The sequence below is a fragment of the Ursus arctos genome, unplaced genomic scaffold (assembly GCF_023065955.2).
Source record: "Ursus arctos isolate Adak ecotype North America unplaced genomic scaffold, UrsArc2.0 scaffold_5, whole genome shotgun sequence".
NCBI lineage: Eukaryota > Metazoa > Chordata > Mammalia > Carnivora > Ursidae > Ursus > Ursus arctos.
The window spans coordinates 72,230,367-72,246,821 of NW_026623067.1; the positions used below are offsets into that span (position 1 = coordinate 72,230,367).

A 16,455-nucleotide genomic window follows, 5' to 3' on the forward strand; every position below is an offset into this window, starting at 1 on the left:
AGGAAATGAGATGAAAAATAATAAAGAAACATAGTAAATAAACAAATTACAGAGCATGTTAGAAGGTGATAAGTGTTTAAAAAATAAATAAAGAGATAAGGGTAGGGATATCACATATGTGGGAAGGAGAAAAGAAAAGAAGGTATAATTTTAAACAGTGTGGTCAGGAAAGGCCTCATTGTGAAGCTCTCTCTTGACCAAAGCCTTGGGGGCAGTTGAAATAAAAATCCAAAGAGTAAGGTAATCCCAGGATTTGAAATTTTAAATTGAAGTCTGTTTTGTTACATATGTTACTTCACAATAAGAAGATGCAGATGATGGTAAAATCAGAGTTTTTGCTTTTCTTTCTTTTCCCTCTTACTGTCTTTGACTTAAATGAATGTCTATTTTCTCTTTTCTACTTAGCCAAAATAAATGTATTTCATGGGATTCTTGTCCATTCACGATAAGAACAGGGTTTACTTTGAAAATCACCTCTTGACAGCCCAGAGCAATATGTAGCATAATTTCATGTTATTCATTGTTTCCTAGAAATGTAAAAATTCAGAAAAGGCACAGCAATAATGAGTACAGCCGGTGCTGTTGTGGTAGTGATGTAACGGGACGTATGGTTGCTACACTTCAGTGAACACAGCCTGATGTATAAACTTGTCAAATCACTAAGTTGTACACCTGAAACTAATGTAACTTTGTGTCAACTATCTTCAAATAAATAAATGGAATAAATATAAAAATCTATTGCCATTTTTAGAATGACTGTCATCTCAGTTTGAGCAACAGATCAACTTGTTTTCCCTTTGAGTCATTGAATCCTAGATCCTAATGAGAAGACAGTTTGTTTTCTTAATATTCTTGATGAATTTTAACATGATTTAAAAATACAGGTATTGTTTCTTACAGGTTGTGTTTCTGGTGTCTGCATATGCAAGTCCCCAACTCACAGATGAGAGCTGTTCAGCCGTGGCTGCTGTCACACATTATCTGTATCTTTGCCAGTTTAGCTGGATGCTCATTCAGGTTGGTACCTCATTCCCTCCTCCCACCCACTTCTACTCTCCAGTAAACCTGCGTGGTATGTTCTTCCTATCTGCTTTTCTTTATGCTGAAATGGAAATGATTCCATATATCCATTACCACATTCCCAGGAGGTCAATGGAAAGAAACCTTTATAAGCTGTACAACATTAGAAAGTATAGTGAATTTGGGGAAATGAGAAGAAACATAGTAGGGGAGAAGTTAGGGTGTGGTAGATGAGGCTTGTGATGTGGGACCTGTAAAGCACAGTAAGAAATTTGAACTTTTTTCTAGGGGAGGTCATAGAATTAAACAACTGACATGGTAACATTTGTATTTTAGAAATATCTCCCTGTTTGTAGTGAATTGGTGACAGAAGAGTTGAGATGGGCGCTAATTATGTACTGTTAGCTTGATCCAGGTGAGAGAACAAGGCAGTGTGAACCTGGGAGTGATGGAAGGAGCCAGGGGAATAGGACAACTTTTGAGATTTTTTTCTTTCCTTCCTTCCTTCTTTTTTTCTTTCTTTCTTTCTTTCTTTCTTTCTTTCTTTCTTTCTTTCTTTCTTTCTTTCTTTCTTTTTCTTTCCTTCCTTCCTTCCTTCCTTCCTTCCTTCCTTCCTTCCTTCCTTCCTTCCCCTTCCTTCCTTTCTTACTTTCTTTCCCCTTCCTCCCTCCCTTTCTTTTCTTTTCTTTTCTTTTCTTTTCTTTTCTTTTCTTTTCTTTTCTTTTCTTTTCTTTTCTTTTCCTTCCTTCCTTCCTTCCTTCCTTCCTTCCTTCCTTCCTTCCTTCCTCCCTTTCCTTTCCTTTCCTTTCCTTTCCTTTCCTTTCCTTTCCTTTCCTAACAATAGAATGTAGATATTGGTTAAAAAGAATGCAGAAGGTGGATGGAAAGATGTTTCCCAAGCTTCTGGTGTGAGTGGCTGGATGGATGTTGGTGTCTTGAACTGAAATAATGATCCCTGGAAATTGCAGGAAGGTTGATGAGAATTTTAAGACATACAGAATGTGGAGTTTCTCCAGTGGGGACTTTGAGAGAAGTGGGATACACAGGACGAAATAAATCTCAGAACAGAGGCCCATGCTATATAAATACTTTAGAAAATTGTTGACTTATAGTTAGAAAATGAATCTGTTGCTTTGGAAGAGATTGCTTTGGGAGAAAGTACAGGGTGAGACCCGAAGAGTCCTATTGTGTACTCTTCTGAGGAACTAGTAAATGTTGGGGAGAGACTTGAACTCTTCCTTTTCTGACTAAAATCCCAAATTCCCTTTATTGTCCTACACTGATTTGCTTGATAAAGAGGCAAATATGAAAGTTGGATCCAATTCAGTAGTACTAATGTCATCAATTAAATGGCTTTGGTAATGCTTTCTACATAATAATATTGTTAAATCTTTTGTCTGATAGAAATAGTTTCATATGTTGTTGGTTTTTTTTTAGTATGCTTGTGAACTATTATGTGTAAACAGATGCATTCAGTCATTTGCGTATTCTTTTTTCTTGAATGAAAGGGTGTGGGGCTTCCACTGTAGAGCAATAATGAAAGCATGTGAGAATATCATACAGTCTCATGGAAGGGATATTTTCCCAGGTACAATATTAAGTTATAGGGAGAACTGAACTGAATTATTTAGTTAAAAGAACTAGTTGCAATAGCCCTGAATCTGGGTTTGAATTCTGGTTTTGCCACTATCTTTTTAGCCTTAATCAAGTTATTGACTCTTCCCAAGTTTTGTTTCTAAGTCTGCGTATGAGGATAATAATTCCTTCCTCATAGAATTGTTACTCCATAGGTCTTAAGCAGTTCTAATTATGGAAAGTTTATGGTGTTCTCAAAATCCTTCCCAAAATAAAAAAGTAAAGCTAAATCTAAAGCATATAACATAAAACTTAATATTTGCTGAAACTAAAATAATATTTGCTAGGTTCTCCGATTGCAAAATTTTTTAGGAGTTTATCAAAGCTGAACTTTCTGTGTGCACCATGTGTATGTTGTTATTTATCTGCTTAGACTGATGTCCCCAGTGTTGTGTGGAAGGTCTTTGTCCATGTCCCTGACCTACTGAGTTTTTGATGAATGACTTGGATGAAGACACAGGAAACTGTCTTATTGGGTATGCAGATGATATGGAGCTGAAAAGACAGCTAAAACAGCAAGCTGCCCGGGTTAGGGATGCAGGTAGAATCAATAGAGAGAAAGTGCTGTAACAAATTGAAAACTAGAGTGAAACAGACATAATCAGCTGGGGGTTAAGGTAAACAACTTGAAATATTTAATTTAACACAAACTTAGTAGCAATCAAATGTGTGACCAGACTGCTTTAAACAGTAACTACAAAAACAACACAGACCTAGGTTACATTAATAACAGCATAGAGGCAGGTGAGGGCGTATGGTTACATTGTAATCTACAAATGTTCAAGACAAGCTTGGGACCCTGTAACCACTTTCATGGATCATGTTTTACCAGGGGCATTAACCAGCCAATGAGAAGTTGGAAATAGTCCTGTAAGAAACTTTGAGGCAGCTGGAGATAGCTAACCTGCAAAGAACTTAGAGTGTTGTTGATGGCTGTCCACAAACACTGGAAAGTCTGCTCCAGGAAAGAGCGAGCAGACTGCAGGTCTATTTGGAAGAATGGAACAAATGGGTCAAAAATTAGAGAAGTAAATTTTGAATCAATAAAGATATTTGATAGCCAGTAAAACTGTCAAAATTGAAGAGGCTGTTCCTACAAGCAGAAAGCATCCAGTCAGTGAAGTGTATTCAAATGGGGAAATGACCAACTTTCAAAATGTTTTCCTGCTTTGGGAGAGCATTAGATGGTATCTCATACAAGATTTCACCCAACTTAACAGAGACTGATGTTTTCTATATCTCTTTTTTCCAGTCTTAAGTAAATAAAATTGTGGCTGATGAACATTTAGTAACCTAATTAAATTTCTGTATGGCTGATGGTTAGGAAAACTATTTAAAGTACCAGCGAAGTTTAATGTATTTCAGATGGTACACCACACATTTTTCATGGTTTGTGGTGTGACCGCAAGGGAAAAATTCAATAACTTCTGATTCTAGGTAGGTTACTTCTAATGAGTTATTTTGTGGGAAGAGGTTGTCCCTTTTACCAACCTGTGTTTTCCTATTTATAAAATACTGTCTACTAAATCTTTTTTTTTTAAACTAGAATCCATTTTTAAAACATTATGTAAAAGATTAGACTCCTGTTAATCCAATCCTGCTAGTCAATTAAGGTTAAACATTTTTGAAAAAAATTAACATTTTAGTGATTCTACTTCATATTTTTTAAAAGATTTTATTTATGTATTCGACAGAGAGAGGTGAAAGAGATCACGAGCTGGGGGGTAGGGGGTTGCAGAGGAGAGGAAGAAGCGGACTCCCCACTGAGCAGAGAGCCAGATGTGAGGCTTGATCCCAGGACCCCAGGATCACAACCTGAGTCACCCGGGTGCCCCTCTACTTCATATTTTTAATAGTATAGGAGAGAATTTGATAGATGTATGTGTGTATATAGCTTATGACAAAAAGTTAACCATTAACTTTTAATCATTGGGTTTAGCATATCAGAATTACTGTTTATTTTTATCTGCATCATATCTTCAATCTTAGGAAAAAATGCACTTAAATAACTTTATCTTGAACTTTTACTTCTCTATAGTATACTTTTAATACATTATAGTAAAATTAGATTATATTTTAGAGTAGCTAAAGAAAGATTTTATTGGGAAACAAGTTATATAACTTTTCTGAGCCTAGATTTTTATCTGAATAGTCAGATTTGTAATAACAGTACCTGTCTTTGAGGATTGTGGAAAGATGAAATGAATTCGTACATGAAAAGAGCTTGGAATTATGCCTGGCACAGACTGTACACTCCATACATATTTACCCAATATTATTGGCTAAACAAATATGTGTGGCCAATATTTCATAGATTTTGAAACATGTTGAAAACTCTGCTTTTCCAATTTAATTTATACTTTTTTTCCAAAAGAGAATTTACTTGATAATAGTGGGGAGAGACTTAGAGTGAGGCAGACCCCAACTAGCTGTGAAGCTTCAGCAAGCTATATAAATAGCCTCCAACCTCTTACTAAAGTATATGCATGGCCCATTGCAGGATCTGTAACTAGTGGCCTTCACTCTGTTTCTTGAGGCCTCCCCCTTTTTTTTGACAGGGAAGTTATACCATGCATGATGGGAATATAGTAACAAATTATTTTGCTTATTTTTTTTTTTTAAGCAAATAGCTCTCAAATTCCCTTTGAGGGCATAGAACTTGACTTATCCTTCTGTTTGCTCATCATGTAAAATCATTCTGTGAAATTACTGAAACAATTTCCCACTTCCTTAAAACAGCAGGTCTTGTCTACTTTGAGAAAGATTGACAGTGAGAATTTAAACTCTTGTAATATGTTTACTCTATTTTCCTAGTTTTTATTGTTCTATTTTCATTTCCTTTTTCTGTTTTGATTTGCTTTCAACTTAGAAATAGCATATACTAATGGTACAAAACATAATCAAACACTGAAGAGAAATATAAAATGAAAAGTACATCTGTTTCTCCCTATTTCACACAGTCTCCACTCTCTGCTTTACCCTCAACCCTACTCCCAAAGGTAAACACTGTTAATGGTTTCCTGTGTCTCTTTCCAGAAATATTCCACAAATATACAAATGTTTATAAGTATATAAAAAGCACATATGTATATGTTCTTATGTGTGTGTCTATACTGTGTGTGTATATATTTACTTATTTATATATAGTGCATATAAGTTTTTGTATATATATACATTTCCCAAGTACAGATATACTTTTTTTCCATTCTATAATATGGTTATTCCATAGTTTATTTTTCTAGTCTCTTATTAATGACATGCTAGTTATTTCCAGTTATTTTTGCTATTATAAACAATGTTGCCTTGAACATCCTTGCATTCTGAATATTTATTTACTTATGGAATATTCTTAGAATAAATTCCTAGAATTTATGTCTTTACTATTAACATTTACATGAAATACACTATGAGACGGACTGCCGGACCATGAGTTAATCCATGAAGGAATAAATCACAAGTAAATTATTTGAGGTATCAGTATATAATATAGGTAAATAGAAACTTAATTTTTCTGTATATTCATCTGGCCCAGTTTATGATCATTTCCTGTCACTAAATTGTATAGCAATTGCTTCAATTATGAACAATCTCCAAACCTTAGATTGCTCTTGCAGTTTGTTGATTTCATGCTTAGGGAAACAGTAGAATGTTTTATTTTGTAACGAAAGCTTACTTGAAGGACATATTTTTTAAATGGTGGAACAAAGTTAGAAATTATTCTACAATTCTACTTGACCATTTATATCTTGTGCCTTAATTTTTCTGTAAGATCAGGCTATGAAGAGGCAAATATACATTTTATTGCTTGGCAGAAAGGCTACTTAGTGCCAGGGCATAGCAACAAGAAGGGAAATGCTAAAACTAGCCATGTTTTTCCTTCATCACTGATTTAATTGGGCAGGCGTGGGGGAGGGTGCAGGATAGGACATCAAAGGCATTAAGGACAACAGACTGGTAATTACCAAGATAAAAATGACATACCCAGGAAATACAGAATTCTCCAGTCCTCAAAAAGCCTTGCAATTTATTTCATGCAAAAATTGCTAAGAAAGAGAGAGGATAACTGGAGCAAGGACATGTGGTAACATTTCTTAGACTCTTCTCTGAAATGAATGACTAAGAACGTATGATAATAACAGAATTAATAGCATCCATGATCTCTGACTAAACTTGATACTATAAATCAATCCAAGGTTTCTGATGACACGATTAATAACCAAATATTAAATAACAGGCTAGATACCAATCTTATCCCACACAGCATAAAAATGTATGGGGTTCAAGCAGCCTATTTTTTAACTTAAAAAAAAAAAGAAAAAGAAAAGTGTTTCATCTTTATATTTTACAAATATACTAATATACATTATATTAGTATATATTATATGAGTAAACTAATGAATTTGTGTTTATGGAGCATATGAAAGCATAATTATGACCTATGATAATTAATTAACAAGGTAAGTCTTCATTTTTCCTATGTGGACATTGGAAAATAATAGCAGTAGTCACTGAAAATGTTACGGTAAAAATAAATAGACATGTCTATGTAAGAATGTAAGTAGGGGCACCCGGGTGACTCAGTTGGTTAAGCGTTTGTCTTCAGCTCCGGTCATGATCTGGGTCAGTCCTGGGATCCAGCTCAGTGGGGTCTGCTTCTCCCTTTACCCCTCCCCCGACTTGTGCTGGTGCACACTCTCTCTGAAATAAATAAAATTAAAAAAAAAAAAAAGAATGTAAGTAAACATGTTTACAAACACACAGTCTTTTAGTTTATTCCAATCTGCATTTGACCTAAATTGTATCTGGGTATTTTGGTTGGTTTGCATCTTAATCAGAATCAGTTTAAATTCTAACAGCTTCAGTTACTGAAGCTACTAGGTTTGGGAAATACACTTCTTCCATCCTCAGCTTTCTCCTGTGTGTAAAGGTAAAAAAAATAAATAAAAATAAAAAATCTATGATGAAAGTTAGGAGAACAGTGGTCTTGATTAAATGAGATATAGTTTAATATGGGGTCTACATTTATTACCCAATTAGTAAATATTGGTTCCATTCTACCTCTCATAAACTATTCCATTTAACATTTTAAAATATGCATCAAATGGGACACATGGGGGCTCAGTCAGTTAAAGGTCCACCTTCGGCTCAGGTCATGATCCCAGGGTCCTGGGATCCAGTCCTGCATGGGGCTCCTTGCCCAGCAGGGAGCCTGCTTCTACCTCTGCCTGCTGCTTCCCCTGCTTGTGCTGTCTCGCTCTTGCTTGCTTGCTCTATCCCTGGCAAATAAATAAATAAAATCTTTAAAAAAATAAAAATAAATTAAATTTTCACCAATTAACTTTGACCCTCTTCACTAGGAGTTCAATCAAATCAATTAAAATGGTTGAGCCTCCCAAAAATCTTTTCTAGCAAGAGAGTATATAACTGAGTAAACTCACTAACTAAACCAAATTATGAAATTGTTGTTAAACGCAACAAAAATTATTAACTCAAATTGTATAAATCTTCATTTGTTTGGTATTTCTCAATAAATAGTTTATGCAAAGCATTTTACTGGGTACTATGAAGTTTACAAAAATTAATCTACCACAAGCCATAGTCATGTTTGAGTGATTTATATTCTGATAAACCTTTATGAATTCTCATTTAGTGTTAGCAAAAAAAATGGAGAGGAAAAGAGAAAGAATAATCTCCATACTTTTATAAAAAAAAATGCATCTCCACTGACATATAAAGTGTGGGGGGGGGAATGAGAGAGGGAAGAAAAGGTCTCGTGCGAATAATATTCTCAGTATTTGTATGAGTCTCTGTGAAAATAAATCTTAATCAGTCTTGGACTTGTGTTTTGTCCCAAGTTCTATAACCAAGCAAAATATGAAAAAAAAACTATGCTTTTCTCTGACTGCATCTGTTTCTTCATCTCTAAATGAGAGTATACACGTGGTCAGATGATCTGTAAGGTCTGTATTACATGGTCTGGGCATCCATACACATTAGTGCTTTTATTTGAGGAATTGTAATTTCTACAGTGATTCAGTCACAAACTATGAGTCAGGAAATTGTTAATAACTTATAGTTTAACCTGTCCCTTTACCAGAGGAAGAAACTGAAACCCAGAGGAACCAAATAATATTGGCCAAAAACATACAGCTTATCCATTTAGAACTATGTCAAAACCTAAATCAAGCCACTAATCACCATGTCTTTTCAAAATTTTTTTAAATCATTATTTGTAGTACTCGTTATTTACCTTGAAGCTTATCTTTTGAGAGTGTGTGTACGTGTGCAAGGTCTCCTTTCCTGTATTTCTACAGATTGCATTTATTCCAGGAAATTTTCACAAATATCATTAAGTAGTTTTCTTTAAATTTGTTAAAATGGAGAGCTCTAGGGTGGCTCCATAGGTTAAGCATCCAACTGTTGGTTTTGGCTCAGGTCATGATCTCTGGGTCCTGGGATCAAGCCCCACTTGGGGCTCCATGCTCAGCCTCTCTCCCTCTGCCTCTGCCCCTCCCCCTACTCGTGCATGTGCTCTCTCACTCTCTCTTTCTCTCTTAAATAAATAAATCAATCTGTAAAAAATAAAATAAATAAATTTGTTTAAATGGGCTTTTAGGTTCTCTCAAGTTACAGTCACCTAGGTAATCTTTTTCATCATTTTCTTAATTTAAATTCAATTAATTGTTAGTTTCAGAAGTAGAGGTCGGTGATTCATCAGTCTTATCTAATACCCAGTGTCGTTTACAGCACATGCACTCCTTAACGTTCATCACCCAGTTTTCCCATTCCCCCACCCTGTTTCCCTCCTGCAACCCTCAGTTTGTTTCCTATGATTAAGACTCTTTTATGGTTTGTCTCCCTTTCTGATTTTGTCATTTTATTTTTTCCTCTCTTCCCCTATGATCCTCTGTTTTGTTTCTTAAACTCCATGTATAAGTGAGATCATATAATTGTCTTTCTCTGATTGACTTATTTCACTTAGCATTAATACCCTCTAGTTCCATCCATATCATTGCAAATGGCAAGATTTCATTTTTTAATATATTCTATTATATATATATACCACATCTTTTCTTTTAAGGTTTTATTTATTTGAGAGAGAGAGAGAGTGAGAGAGCATGGGGGGGGGGGGGCAGAGGGAGAGGGAGAAACAGACTCTCTGCTGAATAGGGAACCAGATGTGGAGCTCGATCCCAAGACCCTAGGATCATGACCTGAGCTGAAGGCAGGTGCTTAAGCAACTGAGCCACCCAGGTGCCCCTATACCACGTCTTCTTTATCCATTCATCTGTCAATGGACATCTGGGCTCTTTCCATAGTTTGGCTATTGTGGACATTGCTGCTATTAACATTGGGGTGCAATGTTAATCAGATCACTACATGTATCTTTGGGGTAAACACCAGTTATGCAATTGCTGGGTCGTAGGGTAACTCTATTTTCAACATTTTGAGGAACCTCCATACTGTTTTCCAGAGTGGCTGCACCAGCTTGCATTCCCACCATAGTGTAAGAGGGTTCCCCTTTCTCCACATCTTCTCCAATATCTGTCATTTCCTGACTTGTTAATTTTAGCCATTCTGACCAACATGAAGTGGTATCTCATTGTGATTTTGATTTTGATTTCCCTGATGCCAAGTGGTGTTGAGCGTTTTTTCATGTGTCTGTTGGCCTTTTGTATGCCTTCTTTGGAGAAATGTCTGTTCATGTCTTCTGCCCATTTCTTGATTGGATTATTCTTTGGATGTTGAGTTTTTTGGGTGTTTTTGTTCTTTGGGAGTTGAATCTTTATAGATTTTGGACACTGGCCCTTTATCTGATAAGACATTTGCCAATATCTTCTCCCATTCTGTTGGTTGTCTTTTGGTTTTGTCGATTGTTTCCTTTGCTGTGCAAAAGCTTTTTCTCTTGATGAAGCCCCAATAGTTCATTTTTGCCTTTGTTTTTCTTGCCTTTGGAGACATGTCTACCAAGAAGTTGCTGCTGCTGAGGTCAAAGAGGTTGCTGCCTGTGTTCTCCTCTAGGATTTTGATGGATTCCTGTCTCACATTTAGGTCTTTCATCCATTGTGAATCTATTTTTATTTATGGTGTAAGGAAATGGTCCAGTTTCATTCTTCTGCATGTGGCTGTCCAATTTCCCAAACACCATTTGTTGAAGAGACTGTCTTTTTTTCCATTGGATATTCTTTCCTGCTTTGTCAAAGATTAGTTGACCATAGAGTTGAGGATCCATTTCTTTGTTCTCAATTCTGTTCCCTTGATCCATGTGTCTGTTTTTGTGCCAGTACCATACTGTCTTGGTGATTATAGCTTTGTAATAGAGCTTGAAATCTGGGATTGTGATGCCGCCAGCTTTGGTTTTCTTTTTCAACATTCCTTTGGCTAATCAGGGTCTTTTCTGGTTCCATACAAATTTTAGGATTATTTGTTCCAGCTCTGTAAGAAAGTTGATGGTATTTTGATAGGATTGCATTGAATGTATAGATTGCTCTAGGTAGCGTAGATGTTTTTACAATATTTATTCTAATCCATGAGCATGGAATGTTTTTCCATTTCTTTGTGTCTTCCTCAGTTTCTTTCATGAGTGTTCTAGAGTTTTCCTGAGTACAGATCCTTTGCCTCTTTTCACCTAGGTAATCTTGAAATGCTGGTAATTGTGATAAGTATGCAAATTCAAATACATCATCCTTCACTGGTGAGCATTGACAGAAATAAGAAGGTGGTAATTCAAATGGACCAGTGTTTAGAAGTGACATTAGAGATGTGACTGTGGTAATATCACCAAGTTTTAGACACTGCAAAGCATTTTATTCAGTTGTCTCTTTTGAAGTGTCTAATTTGGTTACTAAACCTGAAAATAGTTTTGAATCTTTTAGGGCTTGCCTTCAGCCTACATGACATTAATGCTAAGAATGTGTATGCTGTGTGTATGAAGTATAGTCAAGTCAGATTAATGTAGTTGGTTAATTTGGGAGATAGCTTTTTTGGGGGGGGGTTGTTTTATTTTAGAAAGGGAGGGAGGAATGGGGTGGGGAGGGGCAGAGAGAACCTTAAGCAGGCTCCACGCCCAGCATGGAACCCAGCACAGGGCTGGATCCCACAACCCTGAGATCACAACCTGAGCTGAAATCAAGAGTCAGATGCTTAACTGACTGAGCCACCCAGGCAACCCAGGGATAATATTTTGGCTAAAAATGTAACATAACTACATATTGATGATGTCTTGAGATGGCCCATAGGACGGTTCTAACAAAATTTTGAAAGCTTAGAGATAGAAATGTAAATAGAAACCTAACTATTAAAATTTTCTTTTCACAGTTAGCGTTTAGCAGGAAAAACATCATATGGGCAATGAATAGTAAGCCATGCCCAGTCCACTTGAATCATGTCTGGGTGAGAGTGACACCCTTTAACTTGTATTGAGTTTTCAAAATTTCATTAGTTTCAACACTGAATAATCACACAGACACCAAGGCACACAGATCACATATGCTATGTGTTTGTCAACATAAAATTACTACACAAACATAATCGTCTTTAAATACACTTAGATTACAAAAGAGGAACCATGATTAGAAGGAAAAGAACATAGTCAGTACTCCACTGTTTTCTCTGTTTAGAGAATCGTAGTAACTGGGGGTTTTAATTCCACCGCTTTTGAATAGCAATATATACCTCAATTTCTTCTTTTCTTTTAACAACAAAGAAAAACTAAATTGAGCTAATTTAAGCAAACATTTAAATCATAAAAGGAATAATAAGCATATAGGATAACTTATCCAAGAACCATAAGAACTTTGTCTGTTCTTCTCTAAAAACACACTTTCTCTCCACTGTGCTTTTGTCTGTCCCCACCACTGAAGTTCGTTTGGCTTCTTTTTCCAGCTGACCAGCTTAGACTATCACTGAATTTGAAGGAATTCAGTGATTCGTGATTGGCCCAGCCTGAGACAAACTTCTCGCCCAGATCAAATTAGCTATGGATAGAGGAGCAGGGTCATGAACCCGCTATGCATATGCTGGGGTAGGATGAGATAGGGTTACAAGAAATAGAGCTCATGACCTAGGTATATCCCGAAAGGTACCTACCATACTATATTAAAATATCTTAAAATTCAAGTAAAACTTGAAGTTAGCTAGTCAAAACAAATCTTAGTTTGGGCCATATAGTATTTCTAAAATAATTAAACATCATTTAATTACATAGTATTTCAATTCTATAGCAAAAAGGAAAAGAAGAAAAAAACCACAATGGGAAATATTGTCCTTAGGGCACACTTCAATGGTTGGATTCTTTTGGGAAGAAAGGGGATTTTGTTTTAAGTCAACAAAAGCTTGTGACTGTAGGAACTTGTTTTGCTTAATTGACTGTTCAGCAATACCACGCCTTGAGCTCTTTGGAGCAGAAGCCATTCTTGTACAAATCTAACAAACAGGTATACTTGTCTCAGTCTTCTCTGAAAGGCTGGGTGATTCTAACTGATGGAACTAATGTCCATTTTCATAATAGCAGACATTTTGGAAATATGCCAATCTCTATCATGATGAATCAATTTAGAAGTCATTTACCATGCTCTTCTTTCTGATTCTTCCACCAACGACACCCATGAGTTACCATCTTATATGGATACACACAAACATCTATTTAAAATAAATACTTAGCATTTTTATTTTGGAGATGGACTCATCATCCTTCCTTTGACTGAATTTTCATTCTCTAACAGGCCATTTGATCACCTCAGGGTCAGACACTTCATACAATCCCACTTACTTGGGTGCATATCCTTGTACTAATTATGGAAAGAAGGGGAAAAACCCTGTTCTATCTAATGATTTAAAAAAGAAGTTAGAACAAATTTACATAAGCAACAACTCAAAACATGCTTCATAATTACAGATATATGCAGATGTACATAAAGATATGGAGTACTGACAGGAAATAAAATTCAGAGACAAAAATCTCTAAGTAACCAAACATTTTTATTTTTTCCTTGTTTAGCCCAATCAATACTAATCCCTCAAGGTTGATTTGGTCCAGAGAGAGTCTTACTTAGAAGCCTCCATAAACAGTACCTGAAAGCCTTCCCATGAACATAAAGCATGTTTATCACATAGAAAGAGCTTCCGTTGTATCATAGCTTACTTTTGCTCTTAAACTATTTATCTTTTGTCTTTCATACTGTCTGACATCCTAATAGGAGCTTTAAGGGAGGTGGCAACATTTCCCAAAGGTGACTATGTGCTCAGCACTTGATACATAATACCTCATTTCATCTTTATAGTAACCTCATTGTATACATGAGGAAACTGAAGCTATGGGATTGTTGTTGCTGGCTACTGATTATCCCTCTGATGTATATATGAATACATTTATATGTATGTATGTAATTTATCTGTACTCACACTTTTTCCACCATAAAAACTGAGGAGGATTAATCTAGTGAAGAAATAACATTGTGTGAAATACACATGACATTCGTTGTTAATTACTAAATGATAACTAAACATTAAGTGCTCTAATGGAAAAAGAACACTAGAAGGCAGAATATATAAGTTCTAGGTTTGGCTTAGGTGTGGGAGCTAAGTGTGGGATTTGGGGCCAATAAGAACATTTCATTTTCCTATTCTGCTTATCTAATGTGTCCACTCATCTCCCTCTCTATATACTTATCCTTTTTATATTTTTTAAAGATTTTTATTTATTTATTTGAGAGAGAGAGAGAGCACAAGTTGGTAGAGTGGCAGGCAGAGGGAGAGGGAGAAGCAGACTCCCCTCCAAGCAGGGAGCCCAACGTGAGGCTCGATCCCAAGACACTGGGATCATGACCTGAGCCTAAGGCAGATGTTTAACTGACAGAGCCACCCAGGTGCCCCTCCTTTTTATATTTTTTATCTTAATAAGAAATAACAGATATAAAATATGCTATAAATATAAAATAAATATATTCCTTAATGATTTCTTTCCCACTTGTTTGGAAGCTAACATAAAGGAAAGTAAATACCTCCTAAGTCTCTTTCACTTCTATATCCCCCCTGCTTGGACTGGTCCTTGAAATTTAGTAAGCACTCCATATTTGTCAGGTAAATGAATGAAAAAAAAGAGCTTATAAACTGAGAAAGAAAAACAGGTACAAAACCTACCCCATCACAGTACTTTTGTCTCTTCAAGGTCATTTTCTGTTTACTCATTGTGTCTCCTGCTGGGAACTGACATGGGGCTATCTTCACAATTATATACCCATTCCCTGGAAAATTGTCTAGCCCTGTCATATGATAAGGCATTAAGAAAAATTGTCAGGGGCGCCTGGCTGGCTCAGTCAGTTAAGCGACCAACTCTTGATTTCAGCTCAGGTCATGATCTCAGTCATGACATTGAGCCTCACGTCAGGCTCCATGCTCACTGGGGAGTCTGCTTGGAATTCTCTCTCTCCCTCTCCCTCTGCTCCTTCCCCACCATGTGCTCTCGCTCTTTAAAATATATAAATAAAAATTGTTTTAAAAATTGTCAAAAAGTCGAACAAAGGGCTGTTCACTTCATTATCATCATGAAGCTGTTCACGTGGGAAGTAAGTTTGAATATCCATGTATGTTTCTTCAGACACGTGCACAGAACAATCACAGATGACTATGGCTGAGAATAAATCAAAGCAAACTAAGGAAAATAAAAAGTACAGTAAATATTATTCAGTGTTTCAAGATTTTTGAGGTATCCTGACTTTCTTGAGTGTATGAAAGAATGAGTATGTGAACTAACTAAAAAATAAGTAAAAAATAAATAGATAGATAAATAATTATTAAGTAATGCTAACCCTTTGTTGGTCTGTAACTCTTTATGCCCAAGCCAGGTGAGTTTGTGTCCTATGCCATTAGACCAGAACTTGTTCATTTTATGTTCTGTTTCCTTCCTTAGTCTGTGAATTTCTGGTATGTGCTGGTGATGAACGATGAACACACAGAGAGGCGATATTTGCTGTTTTTCCTTCTGAGTTGGGGACTTCCAGCTTTTGTGGTGATTCTCCTCATAGTTATTTTGAGAGGAATCTATCATCAGAGCATGCCACAGATCTACGGACTCATCCACGGTGACCTGTAAGTACATCCAGGCAGAACTGATTGCTTTCTTAGCCTTCGTGTACCCAGATAGCTTTATCAGTAGATGATGAGGCAGTTGACTAAGCAGTATGACCGAACAAGAAATACCAGGCAGAAATCTGCTTTCCCACCAGACTGACTGGATCTCTACTTCCTCTAATTATCCCTTTAAGTAAGAAAGTTTTGCCTTTCTAGTTCCTCTGATGGATTCAATTTTCTCAGGTGAGTTGATGTATTTAGACAAGTCACAGTAATTTGTACCTTAGCTTATTTAGTTTATTAGATTAAAACAAAAATACCCAGTAAAATCTGGAAACTATGAAAGTTTTGATAAAGAACAGAATCAGTGAAAAATATGGAGTGTGGCATATTATCTAAGGAGTCTGATTTGGGGGAGGAGGGGAAGGGGAGGATGGCAGTCACTGTCATCCATAACATCCTTGAATACCAAAGGACTGTATCAGAGTGAATGAAGAGTGTCTGCAAAAGGACACAGCAAGGAGACAGGGTCAACTGGAACCTTCTTATACTTTCTTACGAAAATACACTAATCATCTTAAAATGTAACAGATCTTTATACATACATGTATATACATGCTGTAATCCTGAATCTGGTATCTTACAGCTTTGAGCACTACTCAGCCCCTTTTATTGACTCCACATGCAGGAGGAAAAAAAACACCTTTATAATAATAAAGTTTAATCAGC

At 36.1% G+C, this 16,455-nt stretch overlaps 1 protein-coding gene across 1 annotated transcript in view; it reads left to right on the forward strand.

Moving 5' to 3' along the window:
* The window catches only part of ADGRV1 (adhesion G protein-coupled receptor V1), a 508,055-nt gene that overhangs the window by 328,194 nt on the left and 163,406 nt on the right, over positions 1–16,455 (forward strand). The window contains exons 84-85 of the mRNA XM_026498632.4: positions 901–1,017; positions 15,566–15,744. Coding sequence (XP_026354417.4) covers positions 901–1,017; positions 15,566–15,744 — 296 coding nt within the window. The remainder of the gene's footprint in view (positions 1–900; positions 1,018–15,565; positions 15,745–16,455) is intronic.